The 17,831-nt window shown below is 39.7% G+C and overlaps 3 protein-coding genes across 15 annotated transcripts in view; 2 read left to right on the forward strand and 1 right to left on the reverse strand.

The window, feature by feature from the left end:
* Positions 1-1,270, forward strand: part of LOC136852010 (sodium/mannose cotransporter SLC5A10-like) — a 78,822-nt gene extending 77,552 nt beyond the window's left edge. For all 10 annotated transcript variants that reach the window (XM_067126475.1, XM_067126473.1, XM_067126471.1 and 7 more), the window contains one exon: positions 240-1,270. In XM_067126475.1, the coding sequence (XP_066982576.1) occupies positions 240-306 (67 nt within the window). In that variant the 3' untranslated portion in view covers positions 307-1,270. The remainder of the gene's footprint in view (positions 1-239) is intronic.
* On the reverse strand, positions 983-10,740 carry LOC136852012 (uncharacterized). Of its 2 annotated transcripts, XM_067126476.1 has the most exons (4): positions 10,573-10,740; positions 8,548-8,637; positions 4,519-4,590; positions 983-4,264 (listed from the first exon to the last, which is right to left on the reverse strand). In XM_067126476.1, exon 4 carries the CDS (start codon positions 3,441-3,443, stop codon positions 2,082-2,084), a length of 1,362 nt encoding a protein of 453 aa, XP_066982577.1. In that variant the 5' UTR covers positions 3,444-4,264; positions 4,519-4,590; positions 8,548-8,637; positions 10,573-10,740; the 3' UTR covers positions 983-2,081. The 2 variants fall into 2 exon arrangements, with proteins under 2 accessions (XP_066982577.1, XP_066982578.1); XM_067126477.1 differs by lacking the exons at positions 8,548-8,637; positions 10,573-10,740 and adding an exon at positions 7,562-7,613.
* A 5,086-nt stretch (positions 10,741-15,826) lies between these two features.
* Positions 15,827-17,831, forward strand: part of LOC136852013 (tubulin gamma-1 chain) — a 70,516-nt gene continuing 68,511 nt past the window's right edge. For 2 of the 3 annotated variants that reach the window (XM_067126479.1, XM_067126480.1), the window contains exon 1: positions 15,853-16,012. In XM_067126479.1, the coding sequence (XP_066982580.1) occupies positions 15,964-16,012 (49 nt within the window). In that variant the 5' untranslated portion in view covers positions 15,853-15,963. Of the gene's footprint in view, positions 16,013-17,831 lie in introns of all 3 variants that reach the window. The other variant, XM_067126478.1, reaches the window with a different exon arrangement.

The raw sequence follows: 17,831 nt of genomic DNA on the forward strand, positions 1-17,831 counted from the left end.
TCTATGTAAGGCAATGGTTTGTTAGATTAATCTTCATAAACCAATCCCAAATCCTTTGACGGCAGTTGCTAAGCTTCAAATAGCTTTCCTCATGTTGTGGTTTGACTCACAGATGTACTATGATGGAATCTGTATTAGAAACACTACATTCAAATGTTGTAATGAAAGTTTGGTTCTAATTGCCAAAGAGATTCTCAGTATATTTATTACAAGGTTTTTGAACAACTCTATTTTTTCAGGTTCATCAACTGGAACTGCTTCATATGCCTGGCACTTTGCACAGTCATTGTGATATACTATGCATAATGATCTGATCATTGTAAGATACTACAGTAAGAAGTACTGTAATATGGCTTTAACTGGAGAGACAGAACAAGAATTTCAGATTACTATACAGTATTTAGGATTATATTGTAACCTTGACGCATACTTGTACATATTCAGAGGAATATAAGTATCTAAAGGAATATATTTTTAGCTGAATGTTTTGTTCAGTGAATAATTCTTTATTGTTAAGTCTACCTAAGGTCATTTATTTCATATGCATACGTATATAGAGAGAGATTCTATTTAGCTATTAGAGATATAGAGAGGTGTCAGACGTAGAGTAACTTTCAGTGTCGTTATCAGAGAACAAGATGCTTAGGATAGATGAAGGTGAATAGTGCAAAGTTATTCCAAGGGCAGCAGCTGCTGTGTCAGTTAGTCTCTTGAGCAGTATTGTGCCTATATGGCCTTTGTGAACATTCTTTCCAAAAATGACTGTAACTGAGATACGTAGACTAAGTTATCATTTTTTTATCGTGTCAAGATTTTGATGCACTAACTGTCACACACACACACACACACACACACACACACACACACACACACACACACACACACACACACACACACACACACACTGTAAATTAGTTATTAAGCCATGCAGTCTTAATGAGTATAATTTCCATGTTTAAAACTCTTCATTCAATAGACCCCATTGTCTTTAGTTTATATTTAATACTGAAAATTATTTGCTACATAATAAATAACTTACAAAACATAAGAACTACTTACAAAACATAAGAACTACTTATACATTAGACTCTCTTTATAAAACCAAGGTCTAGTGTTCACACCTATCACTTCGTATGACATGGCTACGCTGGAACATTTTCTCCAAAGTTGGTTTTTACTTGAACCGACAATCACGTCACGACACTGAATGAACCACCACTGAGGACGGCATTTATCTTGACTTGGAATAAAAATGGATTTGTTAAAGGTATTAGGAAGTTGTAGTTATTTACCTGTTGATATTATTTAAGAAGGAAGGGTGAAACATGTGATTATGAATTTAAATGACCAACACAATGAAACTAATATATTATTGTATTTAATAGTGTCACGTGACTGTGTTTCATTTGCTTACAGACTGAGAGATTAGGAAGTATATGAGGCACACTGAAGAACGTGGATTTCTATATGAAACTTGAGTACTTAGCTGACAGTAACGAAAATTCCTCTTCAAATAAACAAAACTAATCTTTGAAAATTCCTCTTCAAATATACAAAACTAACAATCTGAAAATTCCTCTTCAAATATACAAAACTAACAATCTTGGAAAATTCCTCTTCAGATAAACAAAACTAACAATCTGAAAATTTCTCTTCAGATAAACAAAACTAACAATCTTTTTAAATCTCATGTTACTTTTACTCTGACACTAACAAAACAAGTCACTTATGTGCATGTTCTATAACATGTTACTTTTTAACAGAAATGGCATTATAAAAATAGAGCATTGAGTAAAGCATAAGTATGCAACATTAATATTTTCCACTTACATCCTTGAGTGGTCTGTCTACATGTAAAGAAATATTCACCAGTGAATAAGTGAAAATAAAAATAAACCAAAACTTAAAAAGTTTTGCACATGGCAAAAATTCCTAACCTATAGAAACCAATAACTGAAATAACATGAAATGAAATATAACTTCTTCATCTTGCAACAAGATTACCACTGTCAACAACCGCATTGCAGTCAATGATAAGGACCACCATACGACAAACTCCTGAATTTAGGGCAGGAGCACCTTCAGGGAATTTGATCATTTTTCTGGATTCCTCTCATGGTTATTCTTGTATTGTAAACTATTTTTACCTTTGGACTCCTTGTTAACTGGTGTTCCGGATTATTCATCTCATTCACATCTTCTTCATTTTCTGATTCCTGTGTGTGTGTCCGACTTTGGTCTGTGACGCATGGCTCTTCTACTTCCTGTTCACACTGGTGTCTGCGTTGCTCTTCGTCGTAAAATGTTTCTTGTCCACACTGGTGCCTGTGTTGCTTGCCATCATATAATGTTTCTTTACTGTGAACTCTTGTGTCCTTGTTCCTGTCAAGGGTTTCTTCAATCTTAACTCTGGTATTATCTGATTCAATGTAGTTTTCATAAGCTGCTGCTTCGACAGGATGAATGGAGATTTCAAAGCTTTTTTTATCAGCATCAGGACTTTCGTCCTTGATGCATGGCTCTTTTATTTCTTGGTTACTTGGATGAATGCATTTTTCTCCATCATCCTGAGTTTCTTCCACATAAGGCTGACTACGAACTACTGAATTTGCCTTTCCATCAATGGTTTCTCTAATCCCAACTTTTGCATCATACGGTGCAGTATAGTTCTCCTCATCTGCTATTTCTCTTTGTAAAGAATGAAATAAGCCTTTCATGTCTTTTAATTCAGCACAGTGGGATGGTTCTTTGATGACAGGATGTTCTTCCCCAACACAGCTTCCTTCATCCCTAACTTTTATGTGATGTGGATCAGTGCAGTTCTGATATTCTGTTTCTTCCTTCAGCAAACGAGCAAAGCCCTCCACCTCTTTTTTGCCAGGGGCATGCTGGCTTTGGTGTGCTTCCTTGCTTTCTGTTTCTTCAAATGGCTGAAAGAGAGGTTGTGGATCACATGACTCACTGTAATCAATCTCTTCCATTTCTTCTTTCACCAGTGGAATGAAAGCTCCTGTATCTTCACTGCGGTCAAGTTGCTGAGCGTGGATGCTTTTCATATTCATCCTGTCTTCAAAAAGCTGTGAGACGTCAGTTTCATTAGATTTATGTGCCTTACATGGCCTTTTGTTGATTAAGGTTCCAAGATCATATAAGTCACTTAGGTCTACCTCGCTTAGTGCATGAGCACGGTTGTTCGTACAAGGTATACTTGTGCCATGTGGATTACAGTACTGCTGTCTGTGAAGTACAGGTACCTCTTGACCATACTGCCCATTCTTGACATTATATGCTTCTTGCATGTGGGCATGACTAAAGTCTTCCATACACACTGTTCTTCCAGTATGTGGATCACCGTGACAAGTGCCAGTTTCATTCTCTTCCTTACATGTCTGGTGATGGTCTGCCATACTTTCTAAATCTTGATGTTGACCAAGGTCTTCCATTTTCTGCTGCTTTGGGCAAATGCACTGCCATGACCTTCATTGGCTTGTAGCCTGAGACTTAGTAATCCTTTGCTGTCTGGACTGAGGTCACGCATGCTTCTGCTCTCCTCAGTATCATGTTGCCTAAGACCTTGCACATTTAGACTTTCTTCACTGAACAACTGAGTATGCTCTTCTGTTTCTCTGTCACACTGCTGACTACCCTTGCATCTGCTTAGAAGTGCAGGGCAGCAAAGTTGACACTGCTGATCTATCTGTACACTTTGTTTAGTGACATTCCTCTGTTGTCCAGTGTGCTGACTGATAATTGTTGTTGTTTCTCTCAAATGAATAAGTGGTTGTTTATGTGGCTGGTTCTGCTGTTCCACTCCCTCTCTTCGTCTTGTCACAACGCTCACGAGTTGCGATTTCTGACTGAAAGTAATCATTTCATTTTGTATGTTTACAGATTGTTGGATAGTTTGCTTTGTCTCGCCAGCTCTTGGGAGGTCAAGGTGCTGATTATATTCTCTTGTTTCCGTTTGGATATCACTGACCTGTTCACATTCAGATTCATCCTTACGGTCTTCTTCAGATTTGACAGATGGATGGACATCTTTCACCTCTTGGGCAGGAGACTCGCACGCTTCCCCAACATTTAATGTTTCTTTGATGGTCACAGTTGTCTTCTGATCCTTCCTTGGAAGAGTTGTTTCAGTTAAATCTCTCTCTTCTTTGTTAACATCTTCAGTAACTGCCTCCTCACGAGCACATTCCGTTTCATCAGGCCTCTTCTCTTGGGCAGCTTCCTCATTTACTACCTGAGTATTCCCGATACCAACCTTGCAAAAAAATAATAATAAATAAATAAATAAATAAAAAAACATGAAGTGAATTTGCAAAATGTTGATGAAGTGCAGAAAGATTTGGTTCATGAGAAATAATTCTACTAAAATGCTCTTATCACCCTATCAGACAGAACTGTTTAATTCTGAAAGTATTCTTAGTGTTCCAAAATTTACAAAATTTCCTTATGATATAACTGCCAGGTACAAAAATGGAAGGTAGATATTTTTTACTCTCTCGAGGCTCTTACCTCTAACCAGTAATCATACATCAAACGTAGGAGCACATACACCACAAAGAATCCTTCTAATAACATCATTTCCTGGAAAAAAAAAAAAGATGCATGAGAGTCAACTGCTTCATCATCCTACTTTTAGAAAGATCAGAAATGTCTTGAAAAGTGACATCACCATTCTACATGAACAGAAATATAAAAATGTCAGAAACTTTGTGGCAAGGTTGCAATACTGCTTTAAAGAAGTACTTTACTACACTGTAGCCTCTATTAAATTTATGAGCAACAATATCATCACATTGCAGGGGAGAAAGTTCCAAAGCTTTACATAAGGGAACAAAAGACCTTTCGTACTGGGTTGAATAACGCTGTGACCTCCCAATAGACTGTGCATGCTGACACTGGTGTTCTGCCCGGTGAGCAGCACTCGCTGTTTGTTAAGGAACATTCAATAAGGGCAACAGTAGAAGTTTCTGTTGAAATATCTCATATATAAGAGTAGAACGAAAGAATTGAAGCACAAAAATTTTGAAAAACATTCAGAGCAACATCAATATCTTTCTTATAGGACGAGTTTCTACAACTAAATGCTTCATATATAGTAGCTTGGGACTAAAGGTAAATATGTACAACACAGTATTAAAAATCATTAAAGTTACACACATCAAATAAAGAGGGGTTTAGCCAGAATTGCCAATGCAGACCTCTGTTAATTCCATTACGAAAGATTTGGAAGAGCAAATAACTACAGCAAGATATTCACACTGCATACTATGCTTGGAAGATATAACTCACACACTGCATACTATGCTAACTTGTTTTCAAGACCAACAATTATGTCACTTGTCAAAACTAAATGGCACCAGGAGTCCCAGAATATTAAGCTGAAAAATACTGATAAGCCCAGCCTTGCTAAAAACACCATCAAAACCACTCTTGGCTTCAAGTCAATAAAATTTAAGTTAGAGTGACCATACAAACATGACTATCCACATCCCAAGGTGTGTGAATGAAATTCTCTTCTACAATGGCAATGTGTACCTCTTATATATTAAGTAGGAAAAACAATTTAGGATACAGGTGGCAGAGAATCCCACATTCTGGAGGTGAAGTGGCAAAGAATGATCGAACTGGTTGAACCCCAGTTTTCAAATTTCAAACTAGGTACATGGTATTTGGGACCGTGACGTCTGACACGCACTGCACTGTGGAGAGAATGCAAGATGCATGCAACTGCAAAGCTATGGAGAACATTGCATCAAGTACAAAAAATCTCATGTTGGGATGAAGTAAACACAAGATGGACCATTTATCAGACAGAAAATGGAAAACCTTTGAATCAACACCACCCAAATGAAGAGTATGAATATGTTCTCTAGACAATAATATCCCATGCAAGCTCAGTTATGTCCCTTGTAACCCTGAAATAACAAGAAGTGCATATGAAATACAACAGATTTTTAAGGTAATTTGTATTTTTCCTAACTATACAAACCGGAAGTCCTTTACATAAGGAATTACTTTCAGCAAAGCTGGAACGGCCGTTAAACTTTCGAACAAGGTGGTTAGGTGGTTAACTACCATCCCGTAGGCTGAAGCCCCGCCTGCCTGGATGTAAACAGTCCAATTTGCCTTTCAGCCCAGGTATCAGATTGGTGGGTGGCATGAGGTGGGCAATCTGAGTGAGTCTCTGAACTGACTAGAGTTTGCTGCACCTGTGATCTTCTTCCTGGTCAACAGAGCAAGGAAGAGTACTGTGCCTCTGACATTGAATGGAGTGTAAGAACCGCAAGATCAGTTGTCAGATTTCTGGGCCTTTTCAAATGAGTCGGTGACAGTAAGGCAAATACAGTATAAGCAATGGGTTTGTTTTATTGTCAGGGTCCCTTTCCTCCCGTTGCTAGAGGAAGGAGCGAGACTGCCTCTATAAATCTAAAGATAGAAAAATAGAACGGATGCTTGATGGGCAAACTTACCTGCATGGGATGGCCTGAATCCTGCTCTCTGCCCGATGGAAGAGATCGAAGGATGGCAATGAAGGAGGAGGAGGAGGAGAGGCCAGTCACTAACACAATCACTCTCACTTCCATAACTATACACCTTAGGCGAGATGCTACCTGTCCTCTTAGAGGAGCTGGGTAAGTACACAACTTTTTGAGTAGCCATCACAGGTCCTAAGGAAAAAATGTCCAAGGACTTGTGGGCAATGTCCCGAAGGTAGAAGGACATAACGTGGTCTGTCAGTACTTGAGGCACCGACAGATTCTTCCAGAATGTGAGGGATGGACCAATACCCTTGACTTTGTGAGCTCTCGGGTGGAATGTACGTGTCATCATCTTCAGGTGCAGAGTACGCTCTCCTGATTGTCTCACAAAACCAGAAAGAAATCATGTTCTTGGACACTTCTTTCTTGGATGAGCCAGTACTAACGAAGAGTTGTTGGCCCTCAGGCTGGAGATGTCAAGTCCTCTTAAGATAGCACCACAGCACTCTAACAGGCAGGGTCAGTCCCACAGCACTCTAACAGGCAGGGTCAGTCTCCCCATCCTACCACTGGTAGATAATCACCTGACAACCTCGTTAGAACTGAATGGCAGGTTTCCAGCTGCTATTCGTGTAGAAAGGTGGTACAGCGAGCACCTTCATGGATTATGGAGGTACTGTGGTAGAGGCTAGCCCCTTTAGACCTTTTCTTTGATAGCCTAAATAACTATTTGGGAGTTTTAGGCTAGCTCTGGTTAAACTGACTTCTGCTCCTCAGGAGCCACTTCAATAAGAACTTGTCTTTCAACTTTCTAATGCCCAAAATCTAAAGGTGAGCATCTTCTACACTCAGACAAACCACTATGCCCACTCAACAATGAGGTGTCTATGAATTTTGAATCCTTAAGTGAGCAATTCTTCAATGACGAGTACTTTTCCATCACAAAAGTGCACACACACACAAAAGCCTACATCATTCGAAACAAGAACAATTAACAACAAAAAGAAACACTGTTCACATATACTGTAACTACTGAAATTATGTAAATATTACATTTTTATAAGTCAATTTACTTTCTTAAATTGTGTTAGTTACGACGATGACAACGATGATGATGAGAGAGAGAGAGAGAGAGAGAGAGAGAGAGAGAGGAATAAGGATTGTCAATGAATTTACTGGATCAACATTAAAAATGCAGGCTTGTCCGGGACGCAGCAAAATCTACTGCTTAACTGCAGTCAAAAACCTCTTCAATATTAGACTTCACTATGGTAGAGGGAAGTGGAAGTGTCATAATGTGTGATTTTAGAGAACGGTTAATGAGTGTACATTATAATATTTGTGAATAACTGTTCATGAATAGTCAAGAGTGGGCATTCATAATCGTCACAAATTCTGAAGATACTGTAGATGCTTAAAAAAATACTGTATAGCGTCCCTGAAATTGAAGAAATGTTACATCTGTTAATAACGAAGACATTATAAACATAAGTAAAAACGGCGCCTAAGTTTCTTCGGCGCAATCGAATTTTCTGTACAGCCGCTACAGCATATAATCAAAACCACCTAAAATAGATCTATCTTTCGGTGGTCTCGGTGTAATACTTACGAGCCGTGGCCCATGAAACTTTAACCTCGGCCCGGTGGTGGCCTATCCTACATGGTTGCCAGAAGCACGATTATGGCTGACACTAACCTTAAAAAAAAAAAACTGCTGAGGCTAGAGGGCTGCAATTTGGTATGTTTGATGATTGGATGGAGGTTGATCAACATACCAATTTGCAGCCCTCTAGCCTCTGTGGTTTTTAAGATCTGAGGGCGGACAGACAAGGCCAGCACAGTGGTTACACAGAAAACTAAAATGTTCACATAAGAACATTCAAAGCTTGTCTAAAAATGTTTAACTGCCAGATAATAAATAAACAATGAACTGAATCACTAAAGTAAACTTTTCCCATCATCAGCAGTCAAAAACAATAACACTGAACCACAACAACTCGATGCTTTTGCAACAGGCATGTCCCGCACGTTCCAAACCATGCACATAAAGGGTACTCACAAAGCTAGATGTCAATCTGGTCACCACTTCAGACAAAACGTGTACTGTGAGGCCAGCAACTCCTTCCCATACAATTTCTCCAGTCCAACACTGCGACAAGATAAGAGAAAAAAATGTTACTCTACTGACAGGAACTGTGCTGAGTAACTACTGTGATAAACGTGCCAAAGGTCTAAGCTGCCGTATGGCCATTAATTACAAGCATCAAAAAGTAAGCATCCCTGCAAGTCTCACGCTAATGCAATTGCAATCTGCTATTCACAGTTAATTCGTTAAAGGCAGCTCAAAAAACACCTTCCTTGCAGAACGCTTTCCAAATCTCCCTGAAACAGCAGCAATACACTTTTTTAAATTTCCATTCTTAGTGAAATTACAGAAATTACAGGCGTGGGCGATACATTTCTATGGCACAGGACGCTCTAAAAGCAGGTGCCCGCCCGTGCTGACTATGGTGTTGGATCTCGCTTGCACGTCACCATTCTACGCAGCCTCCACTGTTCAAGAAGGCAATTAACATGTTTTATTTACAAGTTGGTACAATGTCTTGAGACAAGATGTTAAAAGCTGGCGAAAAAAAATTGCCTGACCACCTTCAATGGTCTCGGGATAAAAGACAGTTGTTAGGTCTTAAGATATCTAATCCTCTTAATTTCTCTGCAAAAAAAAAAAAAAATAAAATAAATAAATAAAATCCTACAAAAAACCAAAGGCCTGGTAGTGTAAAAATATTCCTACTAAAGGGATTTATGACGTAAACCCTTGCTGTAATTTTTTTTCTACCCAAGGGTCAGTATAAGCTGTTCTAGGAATAAATCTGTGCCGGTAGAATACCAGATTAATACAATTACCCAGGATTCGAATGTTGTAAGCCTATCTGTTGAGATTCCACTGAAACCTCAAAAACTTTTAAAGCATATTTCATTTTTTTTTAACTTCCAGTGCTTTATACCCGATGACACTGGTTATCATACAAGTGACCTTGTGACAGTTTAGATTGTTTATTTTATAAGTCCGTTTACGGATATATTCTTATAACCAAGTTTTATGAAAAAAATCTCCGTTCAAAAACAATCAAGGTAAAATTAAAGGTTAAATAGTCATACACGTTTTGCATACAAAAATAGGTATAAACATTCAAGATTTCAGTCAAAAATCAATGTAAAAAACCATTATAAATATTAAAAATGTCAAAATATCTGAATCTGAATACGCCGCTATTGCCCTACGACACCAGACTCGGTCACAACAAGACAATTAATGAACAATCAATTTAACAAACCAAAGTACAGTGTTAACGTTTCCGCCTTGCGAAATCGATCTCGGCTTCCTACAGTTAGAGTCTGCCATGGAAGACGTCTAGAATTATATATATAACGTACAGCCTAGACACAGGCTATGTGAGCATTTGTACAATTATATTTTAAGCTGCCTAAAAGCTTTGAAACAGGGTAAAGATATGGTAGGCCTATTCAATTCCGGTGGGCGTACTCTGATGATTTCCAAAAAAAATTCCACTCTCCCTAACATTTCCGTAGACAACTAGACATCACCAATTTGCCTACGTGACTGGTAACCACCCTTTCCATACAGTCAACACCAGGACTGGACTACAAGAGCTCATCAACACCGGCAGCTTCCCGAGGAAGAGTGAGTAACCGTCGAAGGCTTTTAATGGCCGACGAAGCCTATTTTAACTTGGTCCTGGTCGTGTCGACCGTAACATCCAAAACAACGTAAGCCGTTATGTTTATGTTATTTACCATTATTATTTCATGTTTTACGTACGTCCCACCCTTCCCCCCCCCAACAAGAGGCTGGTACTAAACACGGCGCCCTTTTTGCACGTAACACGTGCTTGCGGCCGAAACGACCCGAACGCTTTTAACTTACCACTGGAAACTGATTAACGGTGAAATTTCAATCAATGGCTACCAAATTAATTATACTTTTAAAAATGCATTGCCTTTGCAACAAGAGTGCAACGCGGAGCAAAGAATTACATAAAACTTGACCTCGCTGGCATACCATTTCGCCGGAGTTGCCGAAAAAAGGGGCGGAGTTATTCAGCGCGATGTTCCCCTCAGGTCAGACCGATTTGGACTGGCGAAGGGTCCAAGACGGTACGAAGTTAAGGACTGTTCGTTCAAGAGCCGTTACGGACGTGTAATAAAAGTAGCCCAATCTCTTTTCACTGGTTGGTTTGCATTAAGGAAAACATATTTCAATACCTGTGGGACGTAGGTTTCTTTAAATAGCTTCTGTGTGTTCTTATACGTGTTTTACAAACTTTGCAAAATGCTTTACTTCCATCTTGTTTCACGTCAGTTAACCACCTTTCAAACATGGGATCCTCTAAACAAGACATCTGAAATGTTTTTGAGCATTTTGCCCACTTTCCCATTTTAATTCTTTATCTAAGAACTTCCGAACGATCACTAGACACCACAAATACGAAATGAATACTGTACACAAAAAAAAAAAAAAAACTGTATCCATGGAAACTTAGAAAAAATTCATTATAATGCAGACTGTGGGTTCACGATATCTCCTGTCAACTTAGTCTCACAACTCAACTGACATGCTAACCTAAATTACCTCACATATCTTTAAATTGTCGTATTTCTTAATCACAAGTTCTAATTTGTTAAAAAAAGACGTAAGGGAAGAGCAAAATATCTATCAATATTATCATACTGTAATCCAAAATATCTCCTTTCATACTGAAATGTCACTTTTTGCAAATAATCTAATTGTTTCATGCTCAATGTCGAATGCTGTTTAGGCATTCACAATAAAGTAGTTGAAAGCCATTATTTTATATCTAGCAACACACAATGCCTTGATTGTACTTCTGTGATTGCAAATTTGCATTACGGCTCCAGTGGGACATACACGTACACGTACATAACATACGTTTGACTTGTCTACCATCTGACTCTTGCTTTGGTAATAATAGTTTCAATGTATTGTTTGTCCTGGACTACAGATGAAGAAATTTTATTCAGTAATGGAAGAGCTTTAATAATGATAAAATATCTATCTGAGAAGACATATTTGCTACAAGATTGAGCTCTCATTGAATTTTTAGATGAGAAGCCCAATTCATTTTAAAAGTAGCCCAAAAAGTCGCAAGTAGCGAAAGTAAAAACTTAGTAGCACGGGGCCTTCAAAAGCAGCCCAATTCGCTACTTGTAGCCCAATCTGGCAACCCTGCATTTATCATGAATTTCTTCTATACTTGAAGAAATGTCCCCACTGAGGCAAGATTTGAAATAATAATGAAGTGTCAGTTCGGTAGCTTAGTTCACCCGTAGCTTAATAATTTGAATAAAGAGAAGCAGAATTAGTGAATTAGAACAACTTGACAACATGGCTGATTTTCCTTATCGTAACCTTGGGAGTTTCCATTGCTGTTGACGATCTTGGACTAGGCTATGCAATGCTTTAATAAGGCCTAGCCTAGGCTATTCATGATATATGAACGATTACGCCCATTTTTGTAAAATAGTTTGGGCTATATAAACCTTGAGTAGGTTATCCTCAAAAATTTTGAAGAGGCCTAGCCTAGGCTATGTATTGTATTGAACAACCAATTAGCTCAACTTGACCTCGCTCTAATTTCATAATGATTTCTTTTGCCTCTTAACCTGGCTTTCACTTCATTGGGATTTCTTTTGCCTCTTAAATCTTTCGGGTAGCCTGTCCCATTTTCACATGTGTCCTGTGTGTCGAAATGTCTTGATGCTTAGGGTGAAACATCAAGTGAGGTACACCTGTATTCCAACTATGATATTCTACTTCTGGTTTAAAACTACTCGCCATTTCATGTTTCAACATATGTTAGGAAAAGACCAATCAGTAATACATTAAATTTACTATTAATGCTATTTTGTTTTTGAGGTCTCTGTATCCATCTAAAGGTTTTTTTATGATCACATGTAGTTTGAATATAAAACCTTGATAAGAACATTTTTTTAGGGACTCAGTCCTGGAGACAGTGATTGACGCCTGTAGGAAATTCTAATGGAATAAAGAAGACATGATGAAATAACAAAGGAATTTTCTTCATCCACTCAGAAATGGCAACTGAATTTTAGGGAGTACATCATCCCAAGTACAGGGTAAGGCAGGAGATCTTTGATAATCATCACTCCCCCCACAACTCATCCTCACCAAGTATCGGTACCAAATTCATTTCCAGCGAGGTCAGACATCTCTGCTAAGGAGGCCCTCCCTCAGGGCTTCCTTTCCAGGAGGGAAGCAGGGCTCCTACCAGGCTGGGAAGCATCCCCAAAAGAGGCTCCCACCACAAAATTGAGGCCAAGGCTTCTTAGGAAAAGCATCTGTGGAGGGGAGTGGTTTCCATTTTTCCCCCAGTGATACTATCCCACCTGCCTGTGCCCCTGGTATATAGGGGATATAATTGAATGGGTGAGTGCTTTGGAGTTGCCTATGAGACGTGGTAAAGATGTTAGCATAGCTGGAAGGATGTTTCTGAACGTTTTGAGATAGTATGCCCAAAAGTACCTCAGTACCTTCCAGTGAGGCCATTCAGTGCCCAAGACAGTCTAAATTTCTTAAAAAACTAATCCCGGTTAAGTCTTTTGCCTCACCTTATTTCATTCAAGTACCTGAGTTATAATCCTTGACAGCTGCTTCTCGTATGAAGTTAATCCAAAATAGTGACTTTGGAATGGTTTGAAATGGTAAAAGACTTAGATGATTTTTGTAAAACCAAGTCTCCTTTGAAATCTACTGCTCCGTTGTATGTCATTTACTTCAGAACTCCTTAGAGTAAAGGCAAAAGATCTTGCATACTGTTGTTTCTCTTTTCTGGAGACCATATACTCTACAGTATATATGTGGCATCTGTAATTTGCAAGTAACGCTTCTAACGACTCCAGTACTTCTTCCAGTCTTCAAGGATGAAGTTTTGAAGGGATAAGCAAAAACTGCTGTACTGTGCTGCTATGTCAGTTCCTTCCCAACCCAGCAGCTGTTTCACCTATCCAATTCCGTCTTCATGGCTACACTAGGTTTGCAGTGGGACTGTGGAACCGCATTCTAATATAAAGGATAGCACAGCCGAACAATTAATTGAAAACACGACAGTTTAACACAAGGCTGTGAATAAGAGGCTTTCACAGCTCAGAATGTAAAACTGAGTTCATAGTTCACACAGCTGTCGGCTTCGTAATGTAGACATAGAGCAATATGACAGAAGCTTTTGTTTATCCGTTCATTTCAGCCTTGAAGATTGGGGGACGTACCAAAGGTATTGAATACGTTGCCAACAATTTATATACGCCATGAGTACAATAGAGCGTGCGCGCGCGCACACACATATATGTACACACACACACACACACACACACACACACACACACACACACACACACACACACACACACATATATATATATATATATATATATATATATATATATATATATATATATATATATATATATATATATATATATATATATATATATATATATATTTCATATGCAACTGTAATAACCACGATGCCCTGTTATTCAATATTAATTCAGTAATTGAAAAATATTTCTTTAATTAAAATATAGCAACTCTAAGCCGTTGCAGTTATTATAGGAATTAATTTCGTTATAAACGAACATTCAGTAATGAGTCTTGTACGTTAACCACTTCCCTATATATCAGAATAATTAGGTTGAAAATACATAGTGACAAATAACAAAGATTTTGTTCCCGGGCTGTGATGGGGCGTAATATCCAGTGAACACCTAATGTACCGTACGCCTAAGTGACCAGATTTATAATAGAATGTACACCCGTACATTGAGTCGTTCGTTTTGGTTTATTAATATGATTTTTCATTTTATCTTTTTTGTATTGCAATTTATCAAAATTGAATTTTTCAGCTATCATTCTTAAAATTAAAGGTTTATCTACGCGGCTGGAGTTAGTTTGGTTCCGCCGAAAACAGCAGCATGGTGTAAAAATGATTTGTATGACAATTCTTGACAGTATGTTGTCAAAGATGGTCTATGTTTTTAAAAAAATGTTGTCAGAAGTCATTAAAGAAAACGTTAATAAATTTCCATTGGATTTTTCATTGGCATGCTCTGTGCTTTTACTTTTGAGCGAGGCATTGAATTATCGTGAACTCGTAATGATCCCGTCTCAAGTCTGGATATAAAAAAATTGTTTCTTAACCATCAGATAAATTATTCTCCATTGTATTAAGAAAAGATAAATGTGTTTATTGAGGTTTGGTTTTATTCATACCATTGCTATTTACAATCAGATGTAGCCCCATTCGTAATTGTCTGCTAACCAAGAGGACTTTATTTGCCAAGCATATCTTATAATTTTTTCAATTTTTTTTTTTTTTGCCAAGTCATAATTGCTTTTAACTTGACATATTTCTAGGTTCTTCTTGAATATCCAAGTTTTATTTGGCCTGTTGAATTGTTTAGCACCGGATACTCGAAAGTCCGCAGATATAGTTGGCCGAAATCTCTTAATTATTTAGATTTGATACTCCTATTGTGATGTAAGCCAATGCACATACAATATAATTTTCGCAATAAACCTCGCTCACTGCTGATGAATGCGGCCATATCATTATTAATTTTGCAGTAATTTTTAAATAAGCTTCTTGGTTTCTTCAATGATAAATTTGGCAGACTATTATAAAAGTAGTTGCAATGGTCTGCTCGTGTGATTACGAAGTTACGAGTAAAAATGTTTAACGTAGCCAGAAAATGAAACTGATTAATGAAATTACATTTCCATGATATGTGAGACTTATAATCACCTACAATATACAAAAGCTCGAGACAATCATTAAAGAAACTAAAAAGTAAAAGATAGGTGGACACTGTTCAGTTACCAAACGCAATGGGCGGCTAATACAAACAGATAACGGTTTAAGTTACCATGCCAATATATCAGTTGTTTCACTTTGTTTTATGTACAGCCCTCCACAGGGATAATCGCCCCCTCTACAGGGCCTATATAAGTTTTCAAAATAAGGTGCTTCATATATTTTATAAATGTCTTTCAGTGTTTTCTCGCCGGCACCGTAACTCCTGCAGAAGAAGGAAGTCTTCCATTCCTCTTCAACCTGCAACCTCCTTCCATGCCCTTCACTCCAGACGGTACTTTGCAGTGACCTACGAAAACCCACCCACTAATTATATAAATAAAAAAAAGAAAAATAAGCAGAAGGTCCTTTTTTGGGGGTGAGGGGATCTATGAGACACCGCCGTGGGGGAGCGGGGAGCGTTGCACCCCCGCTAACTGCCTGCTGAAGACGGCGCTTCCTTCGCGCCCCCCCAAATCCAAAACATTTTGGCGCAGGATTCTTTGACGTGTGGTCGCATTGGCATTCTTTTTGTAAACGAAGGCAAACTAATACCCGAGGTCATGCCCTGCGAGGTCATAACGCTCCAGCTGGGCCAGTGCGGCAACCAGAGTGAGTAAACGGTGACGTCATTGCCGAAATGAGGTGTCGGAAGCGGGCCAATGGCTTCGCCCGCCGAAGGGGGGCCTCTGCCGAGGGGGTGTTGGGCCTCGGACGTTGCTTTTTTTCAGGAAGGGGGTTTTGGTCACTGGTTGGGGGGCTTTTGCCCCTTCTTGGCCCAGGCATCTACCTGAAGGCGTTTAAGACGAGTACCCTCCGGCGGGGAGTTTTTAAATATAAATGGGGGCGGGGTAATTCAAAGCCGTAGTTCCCCCGGAGCTACACTGTGGCAATTAACGTTTTCCTATTTTATTTGCTTTACAAGAATTTAAAGTAATTGACCTTTGAAGGCTACACGACGGGGTAGATCCAAGCGGGCACTCCGCGGGGAGCCCCGCCCCCCACCCCCCTCCGTAGCTAATACGGCAAAATTGTAGCCAGTAAACACCCCTAGGGTACGTTAGGTTGGTATTTTTAGGTTTAGGGCCATTTACTGGTTACAGTTTTGCCGTATTAGCTACATTGGGGGTTTGGGGGGGGCTCGCTGTGGATTACCCCCCTTAGATCTACCCCGCCGGTCGTGTAGTCTTCAAAGGGAGATGGTGGCCGTTGGTAATTTAAACCTACAAGTGGGTAGCTTAGACCAGTCAATGTGCCCAATGTAGGTGGCCCCGGGGGCCGGGCACCAACCCCTCTTGCCCGGGTCGGGGCACGGCACCCTAAGTCTGGTTAGGAAGGTAAGTATGGTTAGGCCAGGGTAGCCTATGACGCTAGGAAGGGCTAGGTTGCAGCCTGTGCCCGAAACAGAGATTTAGCCGAGTCCCACCAGACCGTTTCTGATGTCCAGTGTTATTTTGGGGGGGCCGAGGGTGGGTGACCCTCCCAAGCAGGTCGGAGTGAGCACCCTTATCCTAATCAGGCTAGGGAAGCGAGGTCTGGTTAGGGCAGGACACGGCATTCTAGGAGAGGTTAGGTTTGGCCCTTTTTCCGAGAGCGGATGTCTCGCGCCTGTCCCTGTCCCCCTGCTCTGCAGCCGTTCCAATTTGACCTAAAACATAATAATTTTACTCTATAACAGCCTATTTGTCTGACTAGCCCCCAGTACCTGGGCTGAAGGGTAAACTGCGTAGGTCTGAATGCATACTAACTGGTTGGGCTGTGCTTTCACCCCTGCCATCGGTAACTATTACCGTAACCAGCCGTGTAAAAGTTTAACGGCTGGACTCCCGACTCGCTGAAAGGTAATTCCAAACGTAAAGACCTTGTTGGGAAAAATACAAATTCCATTAAAAAATGTGTCATTTTGCTGTTGAAAGCCAGCCTCTCAGCACCATGGACTGGTAGCTGGTTGCAAGGAAGACCGAGATGAATTGCGCTGTAGTTGCAAGGCCTTCCCTTTTGAATAGGTTGCCAGGAGTGTTGGCGTATCACCTGCAGTAATGGTGATGAAGGCATGTCTCGTATTGAATTGTATAGAATGCTGCCTATGTATGTGTATATCATATATTGTTCGTACAGGCGTGTATCCGTGTAGACATCCTGGGATTATATATGTAATCAACGGATAGGTTTGCTTATAAAGCAAGTGGGTGTTACAGACTAAACACACACACAAAAACAAAGCCACTACAACACCTTCTAAAACATAACAGACACCTCACACGTCTCGAACTCTCGCCTACCCGCAAGCAACAACTCTCGCTGCTGGGAAGAAAGGGCGTTGGGTCGGGTATGATACATGAAACATACGCTACCGGGGTCTAAGCGATGTCAGGCAGGGCAGCCGATCGAGACTACAGGTCTACCCCAAAGCCAAATCAAAAGTCCTTCA

The sequence above is a fragment of the Macrobrachium rosenbergii genome, chromosome 24 (assembly GCF_040412425.1).
Source record: "Macrobrachium rosenbergii isolate ZJJX-2024 chromosome 24, ASM4041242v1, whole genome shotgun sequence".
Taxonomy (NCBI): domain Eukaryota; kingdom Metazoa; phylum Arthropoda; class Malacostraca; order Decapoda; family Palaemonidae; genus Macrobrachium; species Macrobrachium rosenbergii.

Excerpts from the sequence above, each read along its gene's own strand:
- LOC136852012 (XM_067126476.1), bottom strand. The coding sequence starts at position 3,443 with ATGGAAGACCTTGGTCAACATCAAGATTTAGAAAGTATGGCAGACCAT.